The 17,310-nt window shown below is 48.3% G+C and overlaps 1 protein-coding gene across 6 annotated transcripts in view; it reads left to right on the top strand.

Moving 5' to 3' along the window:
- The window catches only part of TUB (TUB bipartite transcription factor), an 81,317-nt gene that overhangs the window by 27,699 nt on the left and 36,308 nt on the right, over positions 1 to 17,310 (top strand). Inside the window, exon 1 of one of the 6 annotated variants that reach the window (XM_032489083.1) lies at positions 12,584 to 12,740. The exons of the other annotated variants lie outside the window; for them this stretch is intronic. Coding sequence (XP_032344974.1) covers positions 12,733 to 12,740 — 8 coding nt within the window. The 5' untranslated portion in view covers positions 12,584 to 12,732. Of the gene's footprint in view, positions 1 to 12,583; positions 12,741 to 17,310 lie in introns of those variants that run through there. 6 annotated transcript variants of the gene reach the window in all.

The raw sequence follows: 17,310 nt of genomic DNA, 5'->3' as shown, positions 1-17,310 counted from the left end.
GAGGTGCTGGGGATCAAACTCAGGACTTTGTGCACACTAAGCATGCGCTCTGCCACTTGAGCTATATCCTCCTCCCCTGAATTGTTTTCTTATTTTTATTTTTGGATTTTTCACTGCAAGTATATAGAAATATAACTGATTTTGTATATTGATCTTGTATCCTGAAAGTTTGCGGAACTTGTTTATTAGTTTTAGTAGTTTTTAGTGGATACTTTAAGTTTTCTTTACACAAAACCGTGTCACCTATGAATAGAGATAATTTTACTTCTTTTATAATCTGGATGCCTTTTATTTCATTTTCTTGCCTATTCATCTTAGCTAGTACCTCTCATACAATGTTGAACAAATTTGTTTTGATATTAGAAGGTGTGTATTCAATCTTTCTCTTTTAAGTATGATACTTTTTAGTTTTTTATAGATGCCCCTTATCAGGTTGAGGAAATCCCCTTCTATTCCTGATTTGTTAAATGATTTTATCATGAAGGGAGGCCAACTTTTTTCAAATGCTTTTTCTGCCTTGATTGAGATGATAATGTCTTTTGTCCTTTATTCTATTGATAGTGTGTATTATATTAATTGATTTTTGGATGAAAGCCAACTTTTCATCCCTGGAGTAAATCCTACTTGGTCAAGATGTATAATCCTTTTTATATGGTGTTGAATTCAGGTGTTTTATTTTTTTAATGAGGAAGAACATTTTACATGTACCTACATATTTACATTTTCAATGTTCTTCATATGTATGTTCAAATTGTCATCTGGGATCATTTTCCCTTTCCCTGGAAGACTTAATTTGAACATCTCTTGTGGTGCCGATCTGCTGATGATGCAGTCTCTTGGATTTTGCTTGTATGCATTTTTTTTCTTTCTGTTTGCAGTGTCTGCCTCCCCCACCCCCTTTTCTGGCCACTTTTAAGATTTTTCCTTTAACCTTGGTTTTCAACAATTTGATTATGAAGTATCTTGGAGTAGTTTTCTTCATATTCTGTCTGCTGTCTTTTGAGGTTGTTGGATTTGTGGGTTTATAGTTTTCATCAAACTTGAAAAAATTGGGGACACGTTATTTCCTCAACTATTTTTTCCTGCCTCCTCTTTCCTTTTTTCACCCCATAATTACACGTGTGTTAGACTGTTTGGTATTGTTCCACAGCTCACTGATACTTTGGGTTTTCTTTTTAAAGTATTTTTTCCTCTCTGAGCTTTATTTTGGAGTATTTGGATTTCTGTGTCTTTAAATTCACTGGTCTGTTCTTCTCAGTGTCTAATTCTATGCTGGGCCACACTGAAGTCAGAGTGATTTCTTAGATCTGAGCTCCAGGGAGGGTCTACTGGTGGCTGGGTTTTAGGCTCCTGGGCAGAGCTGTCTCCTGTGTGAGGGTCAGAAAGTACCACAAGGAACCCAGTGTGTCACAGGATATTCTTATTGAAAAGAGATCTTAGAATAGGATGGAATGAACCGATGAAGGGTTTTGATGCCTGGGACATGCCCCATGTAATGGAACTCTGTTAGGAAAGGTCCCATTTGCTCATCCATTTAGAAATTAGTTTATATACATTATTTCGGCATTTGATTATAAGCTCCATGAAGGCAGGAGCCATGTCTGTCTTTTCATTGTTGTGTCCTCAGCCTGCAGTGCATGTACACAGTAAGCACTCAGTAAATCATTGTTGAGTGGACACTAACAGCAAATATGTACTGAGCACTTAACAGTGTACTGCATAGTTCTGAGCCATTTACACAAATTAACTCGAATAATAGTCACGCCCGCATTGTGAGGTAGGTGCTGTTGTCATTCTCAATATGAGAGGCAGAAACTGGGACACAGAGTTGTTAAGTAAGCTGGCCAAGGTCACATTGTCACATAAGTGGTGAGGCAGGCTTTCAAAGGCTTGTACCCTTAACCTCTCTGGAATGAATGAATGAATGAATGAGTATTTTGATATGCAATGTCTACAAAAGGAGACCATAATAATCATCAGAACATCAGATTTTCCATAATTTGGACTTTCCATACTTAATATCAATTTATATCTCTATTATATATATATTATTAAATATAATACTCAATTAAATACAATAATCCTGTAACTTTTAAGCATTAAGCAATGCTCACATGTGGCATATATCATCACTGTTATCACCATGATCTTACTGCGTGCTGGGCTTTGTATTAAGTGTTTTACATAAGTTGTCTTTTTTTAACATTCATAGCTCTGTGACATACTTGTTAGAATCCCTGTGAATTCCTGTAATGTGAGTAAGGCTCAGAGAGGTTAAGCCCAAGGTCACAGAGCTTATCACAAAGCCGGACTTGGGCCCACGTCTATTTGACTGCCTGACCATTCTCTTAAGGGCTTTGCTAGGCTCCCTCTCCTGCAGTCTGGCTGAAGTGCGGGTGCCTTGGGCTTTGCGGCTCTCTTTCTCTCACTCTCCCAGGAAGCTCCCAAATCCTAGGGCCTGGTCCGCACCTTACAGCCCTACCCACGGGGAACGGGCAGTACCCCAGGCAGGTTTTCCCAGCCCCTGTCCACCAGGGAGAGCTGAAGCTTCAACAGTTCAGACCCTGGTATGGAGTGCTGTACTCTAGAAATTCAGGGGTGCCACACTGGAGCCCCTCCTAGACCACCTCAGTCAGACTCTTGGGGAGTGCCCCAAGAATCTGAATTTTTAAATAGTTCCACAGGGGACTCTGATGTCCAGACAGATTTGGGCAACACTGGCCCAAAACTATAATCCCAACACCCAGAAGTAACTCCTGCTAGCATTTTGATTAATTCTATTTTTAAACTTTTTATTGAAGTGTATCTATATATGTACACCTAACAACACACACATTTTAGGTACACAGCTTGTAATGAATTTTCACAGCTGAACTCAGTTACGTTAACAAAACCCAGACCAAGAAACAGAACATCACCAGCACCCTGGAAGCTTCCTTTGAACTCTTTTCTGGTAACTCCTTGCTCCAAAGCGGTTAAACTGACTTCTGACATCACAGATTAATTTTGCCTGTGTTTGACATTTATATAAGTGAAAAAATTTGTTATCTCCTCTTTGAGTCTGGCTCATCTTGGCAGTGTTGTGTTTGCGGGGTTCATTGTGTTAGGCACGTACAGGAGTTCGTTTATTGTTGCTGTGTAGTATTTGTGTGAATACAGCACGCTCTATATGTCCATCTACTATTTTTATTTTTTATTGAAATATAATTGATTTACAGTGTTGTGTTAGTTTCTGGTGTACAGCATAGTGATTATACATATATACATGTATTCTTTTTCAGATTCTTTTCTTTATAGGTTATTACAAGGTATTGAATATGATTCCCTGTGCTGTACAGAAGGACCTTGTTGTTTGTTTGATTTGTATGTAGCAGTTTGTATGTCCGTCTATTATTTATGGGCATTTGGGAAGTTTCAAGTATTTGGCAACTGTGACTCATGCTGCCGTGAACACGTTTGTACATGTCTATTGCTGCACGTGGGTGTGTGTATCTGTGGGGTATTATGCACTTAGGAGTGGAATTGCTGAATTTTACACTCAGCCCTAGCAGATGCTGCCAAAGTTTTCCAAAATGGTTCTATACCAACGTGCTTTCGCCAGCAGTATATGAGTCCTGGTTGTTCCACGTCCTCATCAAGACTGTCTTTTCTTTTTATTTTGGCCATTCTGGTAAATGTGTAGTGTATAGTATTGTGGTTTTACTTTACATTTCCCTGGTGAATAATGAAGTTGAGCATCTTTTCCTTGTATTTCTTTTCAGTCTTTTATAATATGCCAACCCTTGGTAACCCTTGCTTCATTAAAAAAAAAAAAAGAAAGAAAGAAAGAAAAAGAAAATGAGTGAGACCATAAAGCAAAAAACATCTGAGAGGAGAAAAAAAAATCAGGGTAAAGTCTTATGATATTTTTCCCTTCACTGAAGTCTGTCATCTTCAAAATAAGTTCCGTCTGACTTTAAGACCTCAAGGAAAACATATGCTCCGCTGTTGTTTTGTCTCTTAGCTCTTTCTTCCTGTGCTTTTCTCAACCACTTCATTTTCACTTGCTCCACCAGCAGCATTTGTATCTTCTAGGGGATGCATTTTTATAAACTTCACACTAATATTCTTCAAAGAAAGGCCATTGTGACAAAGGAAAAACTTAAACTCTGGGTCAGGAAGGAGGCCTTGGGGCATTAATGCCCAGGCTAGTTACTGTTGTTCCACTGGGAACAGGAGGAGCTTTGCAGAGCGGAGCAGAGTGGAGTTGTGAACAGTGCAGAGTGAAGTCTAAAATAAGGTTGTTTTGTTTTGTGCTGCTAGTGCAGAAAACTGTTAATTGAAAAAATGGATTTAAATCCTCTTTAGGTGCTATTCTGGGAAAAAAAGTCTTGAACATTATCTAAAAGAATATGCAGTTGGAGTTTGTTCACAAAGCAATTATATATGTTTGTGCATATATCCTTTAAAATTTTTTTTAATTTTTAATTTTTTATGATAGCAATATCATATAATGTTGAGCATAAGTCAAAAAGCACCAGATATGTCAAAGAGGGGCACCTTAGAACAGGAAGTACAGCACTAAGCAATATAGATCTGATAGTCATGAGTATTCATGTACCAAATAATAAAATATCCTTCAGACAAAAGCAAACACAAACTTGTGTAGGCTGTTTTGACATCTAAGTTTTTTATGTAATATGTTTTCCCATATCGTTAAATATTTTAAATGTTTCATTTCTTTTTATGAACTTACTGAAATGTATTTAATCATTCTCCTATTTTGGTATTTCGATAGTTTCTAAATTCTCAGTGATGAACATCTTTGTACTTAAATCTCCATGCTCACCTGATCACCTTCTTAGAATAGCCTCAGAGAAGTGAAATTAATGGCGGAAAAAGAGTGAGTATCTTAAAGGTTTTTGATACATTGGTATTAGACATTCCTTCTAGAAAAACCATCAATCAGCACTCTCCGCAGCAATATATAACATGCCTCCCTGTTGCCTGTTTTCCAACTTTGCACTCACTTCGATTACAGTGTCTCTTGTCATGTAGAAGACTGTCTTTTTGAACCTAATAAAGTCAGTATGGCTTCTGCATTTAGGCACCTGCTTAGAAAAGCTCCCCTACTCCCTGCACATGATTAGAAAAATATTTTCCAACGCTTACTCCTTGTAGAAATGTTTTCTTTTTTACAGTAAATCTTAATCCATCTGTTATTTTTATGTCTGATATGAAGTAGAGATATAACTTTTTCCCCCCAAATGGATAGCAAGCTGATCTCTAAACCATTTAGTAAAAAGTGCAACATTTCTTCAGTGTTTTGAAAGGCCGTCTTTATAGTAAATCAGCTTCCTCTGCAGATGTGGGTCTCTTCCCACACAGTGTTGGTCTGTTTGGTCATTCTTGAGCCAGGACTGCTGTTCTGGTTCTTTCAGAGTCATAGGAAGGTTTGAAAACTGGTGTGGCGAGTGCCTCCTTACTCTTTTTCTTTTATAAAATATTCTCAACTGTCTTGGAAAATTAGCTTATTTTTCCAGATGAATTTTGGAATAAATCTGTCCAGTTAAAAAAAAATCCCACTGCACTTGTGATTAGAAGAGTATCAAATCTATAAACTCATTTGCCAAAATTATAACACCAGACAGAAACAGAGGATGCATCTCCTTAAATGTTTGTATAGGTAAGATTTCTAGTTTGTTTTTTTAGAATTTTAGTCTGCTTTCCCATATATCTGAGATGTTTCTTGTGCAGTTTTCCTAGATAGGCTATTTCTTCTATTGCTTTTGTGAATAGGATCTCTTATATTTTTAACTAGATGTTTCTGGTATGTAAGAAAATTATTTAGAGTCGGCTTGTCTGAGCTGGAGTCAGTATGTCAGAACTGAAAGGGTCAAGGTGTAGCCTCATCCTCACTGAGGCCAGAGGCTTAGGGACTTGCCCCTGGCTACCAGGTGAGCCATGGCCCAGTCAAGTCTGGAGCCCAGGCCTAAATGCCCAGTTTGTGTCCCCTAGAAACCCCCTAAGTTAGACAAAGAGGAGGGCTTGTTGTAACTCAGCAGTCAGGGAGCCAACTACTGTTGCCACGGAAACCTAGAGGCAGCATCTTCTGGGAGGACCAGGATGTGGAGTCCAGAGAGAACAGGCTGCACTAGGGTGGGACCAGTCTAGGGTGTGTGTGTGTGTGTGTGTGTGTGTGAGAGAGAGAGAGGGGGTGGAGGGAGAGGGAGGGGGGGGAGGGAGAGGGAGAGAGAGAGAGAGAGGGAGAGGGAGAGGGAGAGGGAGAGAGGAACACTTTCTAAAGAGAGAGGTGTCCGCCTCACCATTGTCCACTAAGGCCTGGTCTGTTACTCTGGATTAATGCTGGCTGGTGCTGTAGGAAGGGGTGATGTGCCACTGAGATGGCTTTCTTGTGTCCATCAGACCCAGTCCGAGGCTGCGCCTAGAGTGAGCTGGAAGTGCTCTAGGCAGTAGTGCTGGCATCTGCCCATCATGGGACCTGGAGCCCAGCTAGCATCTGCTGGACACTGGTTCTTTCTCCCTCCAGGCCCAAAAGGGAGGCCCTCACCCAGGCCACATGGATCCTGGGGTGACGGGAGCAGAGAGAGAGACCTCTCACCCCAGGACTCACCTCTGCTGATAATGGGCAGGGTGGCAAGGACAGTGTAGGAGTTCAGGGTGATGATGGGCAGGCGGACAGGACGGGGCCCAACCTTCAGGTGGAGCTGAGGGTTGGGACCGCCAAGGCCCCGGTGTGCCTCTGCCACAGCCTCCGTCTGGCCAGGCACAGGAAGGGGCTGTCCCTGAGCCCTGTGAGCATCTGTGGAGTTTGTAGCTGAGAGCCCTGACTTCCCCGTCACCTTCCTGCCAGCTCCTCCCCACCTGGGTCCTGTACCTCTTGCCTTCTGACCCCTCCCTGCCAGCCCAGGAGAGCTTGAGCTCAGCACTCACTGCACCTGAGCAAGACCTGCAGGCCCCAGGGAGGCCTGCTCTTGCGGGGCATGGGAAGAGGGTCTGGCAGCAGGTGGGGCATCTTTGTTTAGGAGTGGGATTTAGGGAGAGCAGGAAGGAGGCGGGCTGCTGGACTCACCGTGGTGCCTGAGGCTGCGTCTGAAGGACACAGAAGTGTCTAGCCCCAGTCCTTGTCCCCTCCCTTCCCAGTCCTCTGTCCTCCTTCCTGTGCCTCAGGCCGGGGCCTGACCTTCAGGAAGGGAGCTGCGGCCCCAGGGATGCTCACTCCAGCTTTCCCACCTCTTGCTGCCAGGTTCCCCCTCATGCTCTTTGGTCCAGGGGATGGGCCTAGAGGCCTCGTGGGGGCAGGGGTGTGGGGAGTCTTCTGTCTTGGCACATAAGGGTGATATGAGAATGCCTGGAGTGTGAGCTCTGTACAGGGGTGGCCCGTGTGAGCGTGGAGAGAGATGGAGGAGGTGATGGTATGCGTGCATGCATGGGGTGTGTGCGTGTGTGCTGGGGAGGGGCGGTGGGGGTGGCGTGTCTGGAGTGGTGGAGGTGTGTGGTGGGCAGGGTAAGGTACCCACTGAGGTGGAAGTGCCTTGAGTGGGGGGTAACAGGTACGGGGGTGTGCATATATGAAGAATGTGGAGGAGTTTTGGGTACGTGTGTGTGTGTCAGAATTGTGGTGTGGCGGTTTAGGTATGTGAATTGTGGATGAAAATAATCAATAAACAATCAATAATAAGAATAGAAAAGAGATTTATTTGAACCAAACTGAGGACCAGCCTGGAAGCCCGATTCTCAGGTTCCTCTGAGAAACTGCTCCAGAGAAGCAGGGTTTTTGGCACTGTTTTCTATCTTGTCAGAACAGAGAACATTAAACAAGTCAGGGATACATTTCTTCAAGGTTTCCAAAAACCTGCCCGCACGTACATGTCCAGCACATGCCGTGTGGCCTTGGCACCTGGGAGGGGAGTCTTATCAGAGGAGGACCAGCACTGGCGTCCCAGGAAGAGAGGCATTTAATCTTTATTTTTAATGTGGGCATTCTTTACTTCTGGTCAATGTGCCCTTTTCTTTAATAATTAAAGCAGATGTGCAATGTATGTTTGATAGGCCACAAACAGGCCGTTTCAGTTAGCATAAAATTCAAGTTAACTCATGTATAAGCCAGAATGACTTTCCCATACCTCATTATGTGAAAATTTCTTTTATCAGGGTAGTGGGTGCATATGAGATGTAGTTGGAGGCAAACTGTGTACCTGGACTGTCTGAAATGATGTGTAGGGGGCAGCTGTATACACGTAAGTTTGTCTCGGTGTTGGGAGGGGCTGACGCGTCATTGTACGTGGTGTGGCTTGGGACAGGTGGCACTATGTGTGGGTCCAAACCCTGTGTGTGGTGTCCGAGGTAACTGTGTGTGTGTTCAGGGAGCGATGGAAATGGACTAGCACACGAGTGTGCAGAGCATGGATGGAGAAGGGACAGGCGCTGGTGGGCATGACTTTTCCCCGCCAAATTGAGGAAACTGGGACTCACGTGGGGAGACAGGCAGTGATCCCATCCCTGGCAGCTCACAACCCAGGCTCGTAAGGGTTGGGGAGAGGACTGGCCCCCTGATGGCCTGGTGGGTTACAGCCGGTCATGTTCAGTTCCTGAGGGCTACCCTACTGGAGCTGGCTCCCGTCACCCCAGGAGAATCAAGGGTACAATAATGGAAAATTTTTGTAAGCCTAGTTGCTAAATATATCGGTTATTAAGAATTAAACTATATACATGTAAAATTAAATAAATTGTGTTAAAAACAAAGGTGATAAATACTCAAAACTCACCACTTCCTAATTTTTTTTTTAACTACATTTGACTACATCTGTGCTCTTGGGGTGATTTGTGTCCCTTGTGTCTGTGAGGCACTGCCATGCACCTGTTCCCAGCTCCGCATTCAGTCAAGTCGCAAAATCAGAGTGTTTAGTGCATGTAAGTCAGTAAATGCTACAAGTTAAGACTTAAGTTATTCTTTCATCGATTGTCTAGACATAAGGGATGGAAAACCATTTTACGAATGCAAATTACATTTTAAAGCTGATCATGTCTGTATCTGCTTCATTGTGAAAACACAAACTAATGAAGAAATAGTCGTCCAGTACTCAAAAACTATTAACCAGTTCAGCAAAGAAATCTCTCATATCACTGATGAACGAGTGAGGTTTTAACCCATGTTTTGTTTTTTCACCTTCATCTTACTTGTTTTGTTGTTGTAGTTTGTTTTGGGGAGAGGTAATTAGGTTTATTTATTTAATTTTAAATTATAATTATTATTATTTTTAGTGGAGGTACTGGGGATTGAACCCAGAACCTTGTGCATGCTAAGCAGGCTTCTACCCCTGAGCTATACCCCTCCCTCCTCATCCTACTTGTTAAATGAAAATATCAACACTCATTTGTCGTTGAAACTATAGGTTGGCTTTAGACACGGCATAAAGCAAAAATCAATGAACACATTGATTTCTGGGACAATCAACTGGCTATAAAGAATTTTTATTTGTGAGTTATGTGCTCTACACCCTTTATATCAGCAAAATTTATAATCAACTTATGTATGTATGCATGCAAATGTTTCTTGGAGAGTTAGGTATTAAACACCACTGTTTAAAGCTCTCAATAGGTCCTCGTTACCTACCCCCCTAACATGTCTCCTTTACTGGGCATGGGGTGAGGGGAAAGGGGCAGATGCAAGCTCAGAGACCCTGCGGGCAGCTTCTCAGATTGCCAGACAAACTGCAGCTGCTCACCAGCTCCACTGTGACCTCCTCCTGTTCCTGGGCTTTGGGGCTCACCCAGAGGCCCCATTCATTCAGCACTAGCTACCTAAGCCCCTGCTGTGTGCCAGGGTGGTGGGGATTTACAAGTTGGGAGAAGACATGGTCCCTGCCTGCTTGGAGCTCACAGCCCAGTGGGGGAGACACCTAGTCCCAGCCCTTGAGAGTGTGGGGCAGAAAGGGGGCCCCTTACCCCACTAGGAGAGGAGGGAGCCGGGGATAAAAGCAGTGGACTTGATACAGGGGCTCCTCAGCACCTGGGTGCACAGCACCCACGGGATCTCTGTTACAAACTCAGAGACTCTCCTTCGGTGGGTCTGGGCAGTGCAGTGCCCAGGATTCTGCCGTGTGCTTGGGGATGGTGAAATAGGTGACCCCTCAGGCCACTCTGGGAGAAATATTGATCTGGGGAGAGAGGAGGATGTGTGTAGAGGCAGGGAGATGAGAAAGGTGACATTGCGCTGAGAGATATGGAAGGAGACTTGAGGGTGGGTGGCTGGAGCACAGCAGAGGTGGGCCAGCCTGGAGGGGCGGGTAGAGAAGAGCAGGGAACAGAGGGGCAGCTCACGTAGCCCCCCGGGGTATGGATTCTATCCTGTGGAAGGAGGGCCTGTTGAAACATCCTGGTTGGCAGAAAGGTGATGTGCTCAGATTGACTTTGGAAAGTGTGATGCTCTTGGAGTGGGGTGAACTGGAGGTCGGGAGACTGGAAGGAGCTGGAGACATGTGAGGCCTAAACCCAGAGAGAGGCATGGGGGACAGAGGGGAGGGGACCGATGGAAGGGCGTTGAAGTTCAAATCCACAGAGCTTGGGGAAGGAGAGAAGAGTTAGGGTGGCCTCTGGGTTTCTGGAGGGATCGAGTAGCTGGCAGGGCCATTCATGTTGCCAGAAGACACGGGAGGAAGAGCAGGTCTGTAGTGAGGTGAGTTCAGTTTTGGACCTGGAGAGTTGGGGGTACTTCTGGAGGGACCCTGAGGCATTTGGAGCTCAGGGGAGCCATCAGGATGTAGTTTGGGAACCCCAGCAGGTAGGTGGGGGGCATGGGAGTGGAAAGGTTCCCTGGGAGAACACAGAATAAGAATCTCAAAACGGGTGTCTGGATCCAGTCTTGAAGGGCCAGGAACTCAGGTGCCTGTCTTGGCCTCATTTCTGGAACAGATGGCCCAGACACCAGGTCCCTCCACTCAAGAGAACCAGAGAGTGGGTGGGAGAACGGCTGGAGGAGCTCAGAACCTTGGTTTGGTGTGGCCGGCTGCCTTAGGTAGGAGCTGGAGGTCACAGTGCGAAGGAGTCTTGGGGCCTCAGTTCTAGCTCCAGTCCTGGCTCTGCTGCCAACTTGCTGTGTGACCTTTGGCAAATCATTTCCCACTCTGGGCCTCAGCTTTTTTATTTGAAAATGGGAAGGTTGGACCAGACCGGTGACTTTCAAATGATATTTGGAGCCCCAGGGTCACCCAGAACTATCTCCAGGGAATCATTGGAGGGAAAGAGAGAGGCTGAGAGTGCGGCACTCCAGTCCCCACCCAAGCCCCAGCTTCACCCAGAACCACTTGCTTTTATATTTCCTATGTTGGCTGCCAACTAAAACCACAGGGTCAGAGGATCCCAAGTCTGAGAAGCCTTGTCAACATAGAACTGTGGAGATTGAAGGGTAATAAAGCATGATGAGAAAACTGAATACCCTCAGACAGAGGCTGTGTGAACCCCGATGCCCACTTCCATGTAGCGCAGTCACGGTCGTGCCCAAGGTCATGCAGAACTCGGCCTAGTTGTGGGCAATTTCAGCAGTCGATGCAGCTCAGCTTGCTCCCTTCTCCTGGATGGTGGGTCACCAGCCTCAGCCATCAGTGCCCCCGGGGTGAGGGTCCCTGTCCCTTGATGGCCACAGGCCCTTCCCCATGGCTCCCAGGGACAACACAGTGTGAGGGTGGCTGCGAAGCAGCAAGGGGCCTCCCTGTCCCTTGCTGTTCTCTGTCCACTGTTGCTATAAGAATAGAACAGATTCTCTGCACAGGATGAAGAACTCTTGGTTTCTTTCTGAAGTCTGGCTTCAGTGACGATGCCCTGCCACGTGCTAGAGGCCTTAGCGGGTAACCTTGGCTTCCCCTAACCCCACAGAGCTGCCCTGAGCACCCCTTTCAGCTGGGCACTGTCAAGAAACGAGAGGCGAGGCTGGGCCTAGTCTGGTGTGTCAGAAGGCATGAGAGGAAATGCCCTTCCAGTGCCCCCAGGGAAAACTTGGACCCTTCAAGTCCGTGTGACCTCACATCCCCAAGAAGCCCACGCCTGGCTTCCCTCCCTCAGGGCAGGGTCCCTGAGCTGGGGAGGGCCCGCTGCATGCCCTTGGTCTGGGATCTTGCATTGAGGGAGGAGGAGGAGGTCAGCCCAGAGGGGCCAGAGATCATGATTGTTTGCCCCGTGCTCCTCCAGCCCAAGCTCATACCCCAGCGTATACGACCCTCCCTGTTGCTGGGAAACTTGTGCTGCCTCTGCCCTGACCTCCTAAGGCATCGGATCCCCGGCCTGAAGACTGCGCCTTGGAGAGGCTCCAAGGTCCCCAGGTCTCTTGCTCCCTCGGAAACAGTTTGGAGGAAATCTCAGCAGAAGTGACCTCCTCCCTGTCCCCTCCTTGACATCCTCGATGGGGCTCAGAAAGTTGCTCCAGGACCGTTGGGATGAGCCCCCCCCCACCCCAGAGTCCCTCCCTCTCCCCTGGCTTGCGCTCTCGGTTCCCAGGGACCAGGGAGGCCACTGCAGCCTGTTGTCACTTGGCAGGGTGGTTGGCTGGGGCCGGGATGACGACTCTTGGTGTTTCCTGACAACAGGCTGGGGGACGCAAGCAGCAATGTGAAGCTGAAGAGAGTCGTGGAGACAGGGGGCGGTGAGACCGAGTCTGTCCAGGCCACTCCCGTGGCTGGGGTGTGGCCCTGGGCCTGGGGAGGGTCGCTGTTTGAGAGGAGGACGCAGCTTTATAAGATGACTCCGTAAGTATGGCCTGGGTGGCCGGGGCCACAGGCCCCACTGCCCCACCTGGGATGCGGGCGTGGACCAGGAGCCTCTGCAGCCGCCCTGCAGCAGGCAGTGGGGGACCCCGGACAGCTGGGAGGCAGCCTGTGTCAGGGGAACACTCTGCTTGGGTCAACGCAGAGGCCGGGAAACTAGGTCTCTGGGGAACTAAGGAGCCTTGTTCCATTTCAGGGGCCTGAGAACCCTCCCCAGTGTTATAGGCTACTGAGCTGGGGCCTTCCCTGGAAGGTCATGTGTGTATCAGCGTGCGTGTGCGTGGGTGTGCGTGTGTGTGAGGGGCTGTGGTCTCTGCCATGGCTGCTGACTGCAAACTGGCCTTCGGCCCAAAGAAGAGCCCTCTGAACCCCGGAGCCCAGGAAGGCAGGCCCATGACTTCTTTCCTAGGCATCAAAGGCTCTGACAGTGGTTTGCCTCATGGGAACCTCTGTAATGTTTTTAAAATGCATGTTCCCAGGCCCCCTAAATGTTGAGGATGAGGCCTAGGAATCTCTGTTTTTAAAGCCCCCTGGGGTATTGTGCTGGGCAGCTGTATCTGAGTGAGGAAAGCACCGCCGGGCCATCTGACTGGCCGTGCGGAAGCCCAGGCCTCTGCCCGCAGTGCCCCTGTTAGATGCCTGTGCTTGGACTCTTGGGGATGGTCTGGCCCTCCGGAATCTCACGTGAGGGGAGAACCCAACATGCTCTTCAATGACCTCTTCCTGAGGCACAGAAGAGAAAGACTGGTGCATGGGGCGGGCCCTGGAGGGAGAAGGACTCAGGAAGAGGAGGACGAAGCCCCAAAGGGTGGGATTCTTGCACCACATTCTCGCACCTGTGTGGGGCCTCCCACGCAGGCTTGGCCCTCGCAGCCCACCCGGAGCCCAGGGCACCCAGGCCCATGACAGCCCCTCCACCACCCCCGTGTGGTCCTGCGGGTGAGCCTGGCCCCTTCCGCACAGACACAAGAGAATGGAGGTTAGAGAGAGACCCAAGGGTAGTTACAGAATTTCATCAGTGGAGTTCCTTGTTAAACGTTTATAATGCCTTTTGAAAAGTGACCTTTAAAGCTCTCCTAATTAACACGAAGGTTACTGACTTAACTGAGTCAACGTGAAGACAACATGAGGTAACTGAGCGTTTACACGGTGGAGCTGGAGTCTGGGGTGCCCTGAGCCCTGTTTCCCATCCGGCCTGCCCAGGGATGCGCGTTCATCTCCCCCGCCCCTGCTCACTTCCACGCCTCCTGGCCGCAGTGCATCTGAGATGCTCACTCGACCCAGTTTGCTTTGTCAATCCGCAAGCGCTGAACCTTTGGGCCCTTTCCAATTTCTTGCTATTATAAATATCACTGCTATGAATATCTCTGTACAAATTACTTTCTGAATATTTTACTGGGAAGCATTCCCCATGTGGAATCACTGGGTCAAAGGGCGTGCACAATTTTATAGTTCTTGTCACGTATTACTAGAGAGTTCTCTGGAAATATTGAACCTGTTTACCGTGACACCAATTATGGATGGCTTGTCCACACAGCCCTCCAGTGTTAAGGTTTGTTGTTTTTATTTGTTTGGAGCTGTTTTATTTTGGTTTGATTTTCCCTGCCTGGTCATATCGATCGGTCTGGAGCGATGCTGTGAAGTTGAGTATGTCCTGCGTAGTGACTGGTGGAGTTGGGACTTTGTCTCTGAAGGACCCCAAGAACCTGATGGGCAAGGATTATAGTAGGATCAGTCCTGAGTCACAGAGCTGGACCAGGGCTGGGAAATGCACAGCGTTCTTTTTCTAGACTTAATCCTTCCGTCCCCAGCATCAGGGCAGTGTGCACATCAGGACCACAGTTCCACTTGCTCTGAGGCTGAGCGATGGGTGACTCACAGCCACCTGCACCCACTGGGGCCTTCTGGATATGAAGATGGCCATGTTGTGCTTGTGGCTGTGGTCATGGGGGATGAACCCTATTTGGGCTTTGTAGTATACTTGCCTGTTGTTTGATCCTGATCACCACTGGGGAGCTGCACTGAGAGTTTGCCACTGCCTGTCAAACCAGGGCTTTGATGATGGCCAGAGAAGCCAGCTGGGTAAGGCCAGGAATGTTTGTAAGGTCTGGGCTCTCATGTCTTGGCTGAGGTCCAAGCATGAGGAGTTTGGGACCAGGAGGGCCTTAGGAACATTAACCCAAGTCAGGATCTAGGGCTGTGGGCTGCAGATAATGTTGTGAGGGCTCACTGGTGATATCAGGGACCCAAAACTGAGACGGTGAGGTTCAGGGGCAAGATATATCCAGTGATGGAAACTGGGTGCCAAGGCTGTTATGGGCAGGGCCACAGGGCATCTGGGGATCTCAGAGCAGACAGGCCAGATGAGGGAGGAGAGTGAGTCCAGGCAGACATGGCTGGGGGGGCAGCGGGATCTAGAGGAGTGTGTGAAGTTGGCAGTCACAGTGTCAAAGGACTCGGTAAATTGGAGAACAAAGAGTCAGACATGGATGTTCAAGGGTATTCTGGGTAGGATGGAGCCATAGGGCAGTTTGTGTAGCCAAGGGGGTCTTGGAGTCCCTGTCCAAGGGCCTGTCTACTTTGAAGCAGGGTGCTGGGGAGGGAGGACACAGGGCCAATTTGTGATACAGACAACAGGGCCCAGCCTCTTGGAGGGGAATTGGGAGAAGCTGGCCAGGGATCAGCACTCCAGCCAGGCACCTGGATTTGGGTCTGCAGAGGCCTGGATCATGGACATGGGGCTGAGGGTGCAGCAAGCATGTTGCTGGGGCAGCGGGGAGTAGTCCTGGGCTCCAAGGTCCTCCAGGCTTTGGGCAAGAAGCGAATCCTGTTCCCTCTCATTCCTGGCCTGCTGCTCATGGGCCCAGGGCTTGGGTGGGGCTGTGGCAGGTGGTAACAGACAGAGGGGACATGGAAGGGGCCCCAAATGGCAATTCGACAGAGCTGAGAAGTGGTTTGGTGCAGCAGAAGCACAGATTCAGATTCAGATAACCTGGTCTGATCCTGGCACTCCATGTTACTGTGTGATGTCAGTTTACCATCTCTGAGCCTTCACTTCCTCTTCTGTAAAATGGGAGTATTCACTTTAGGGTGATTGAAGAGATTACTTTGGAAAAGAATACACAAAAGTGCTAGCACAGGCAGATGATGCTCAACAGATGCCAGTTTCCCTCCTTTTGTCTCTTGGAGCCCCCAGAGCAGGGTCGTGTGTGTGTGTGTGCGTGTGTATGTGCATGTGTGGTGCAGGAGGGCCCTGGGCTGGAGAGTGGAGTAGGGGGGGGTGTTGCAGGCAGCATGCGTGCTGGCAAGCCCAGGACAGAGCTGGAATAGAACCTCAGGTTCTAGGTTAATCTCACCTGTGGATCATGGTGAATTTAGCCCAGTGGATGCCCAACATGGGAAGCAGCAAGTGGGTGGGTTAAATTCTGGCAAGTGTCTGAGTCTCTGTTTCTGAATCTGAAAAATGGGTTTATTAACACCTCACATTCAGAGTCGAGTAAGGAGTAACGATAATACATGGAAGGTGCCAGCACCCCTCCTGCACAGAGTAGGTCCATTCCTGTGTGATAGTGTGCTTTCTGTGGCTGCTGACTCCTGCTGACCTCAGAATCCGCTCACCATGAGGGGTTTCTCTCTGTGACCCCGGGGTCCATCTTGGGTTTGATAGACACGGAATGGGGCCTGGGCATGGCAGTTAGCGCTCTGGCTGGTTCGGTCTGTGGCTAATATGTCATCCCAGCATCGGCCTAGGAGGGAGGATGCAGCTGGAAGCTGCCCTGAGGCCCCTGGGACCTGAACGGGGCAGGACCATGTCAATTCCCCGATTTCTCATTGTTGCTAAGAGATTCAAGGCTAAACACTCAGCCTGGCCATAAATACTCACCCCATATCCCCTCTCCCCCCATTCATTCCATTCTCAACACCACCCACCCCAATGCTCTCTCCTACCTCCTGTGTCTCCCTCACCCCCTTTTCATTAAACCTTTCTCCAGCCTCAAGTGTAGGCTCTGCTGCAAAGTCCTGCCTGACCCCTGGCCAGACTGCGTTGCCCTCCCCTGTGCCCCCGTAGCTCTGGACCCCATCGCTGGCTGACTTCTCTCTGCCTGGGATTATCTTTTGTTGTGTCTGCATCCACCTGTGTCCCCCACTGCCCTGAGATCCTCACAGGCCGGCACCATGTCTTACTCATCTTCAGGCCCCAGGAACAAACAGGGCCGGGTACAGAGCGAGCCTCAATGCCGGGACGCACAGAGCCGGCCTATAGCATCACTCAACGATTTGGGGCAGGAAAGGTCTGAGTTTCTGTTCTCCCATTAAGTCCTGCTATAGAAACCAAAAAGGGGGGATGACATCCCAGACTGTCAAACCGCAGAAGAATGGCTGAGCTGGTAACGGCCAGAAGAGGTCATTTGTGTTAATCCTTTATCTCTGAACTGTTGGACTGAGGCCCACAAAGGGGAAGACCAGCCCCAAATCACTCAGCAGCGAGAAGTTGTGACTGGTGTTCAGACTCCAGTGTACTTTCTGCTTTGTGGAACTGTTCTTTGCTTTG

The sequence above is a fragment of the Camelus ferus genome, chromosome 10, assembly GCF_009834535.1.
Source record: "Camelus ferus isolate YT-003-E chromosome 10, BCGSAC_Cfer_1.0, whole genome shotgun sequence".
Taxonomy (NCBI): domain Eukaryota; kingdom Metazoa; phylum Chordata; class Mammalia; order Artiodactyla; family Camelidae; genus Camelus; species Camelus ferus.
The sequence above is the reverse complement of the archived record's forward strand: the minus strand, read 5'-3'. Positions and strand labels throughout refer to the sequence as shown.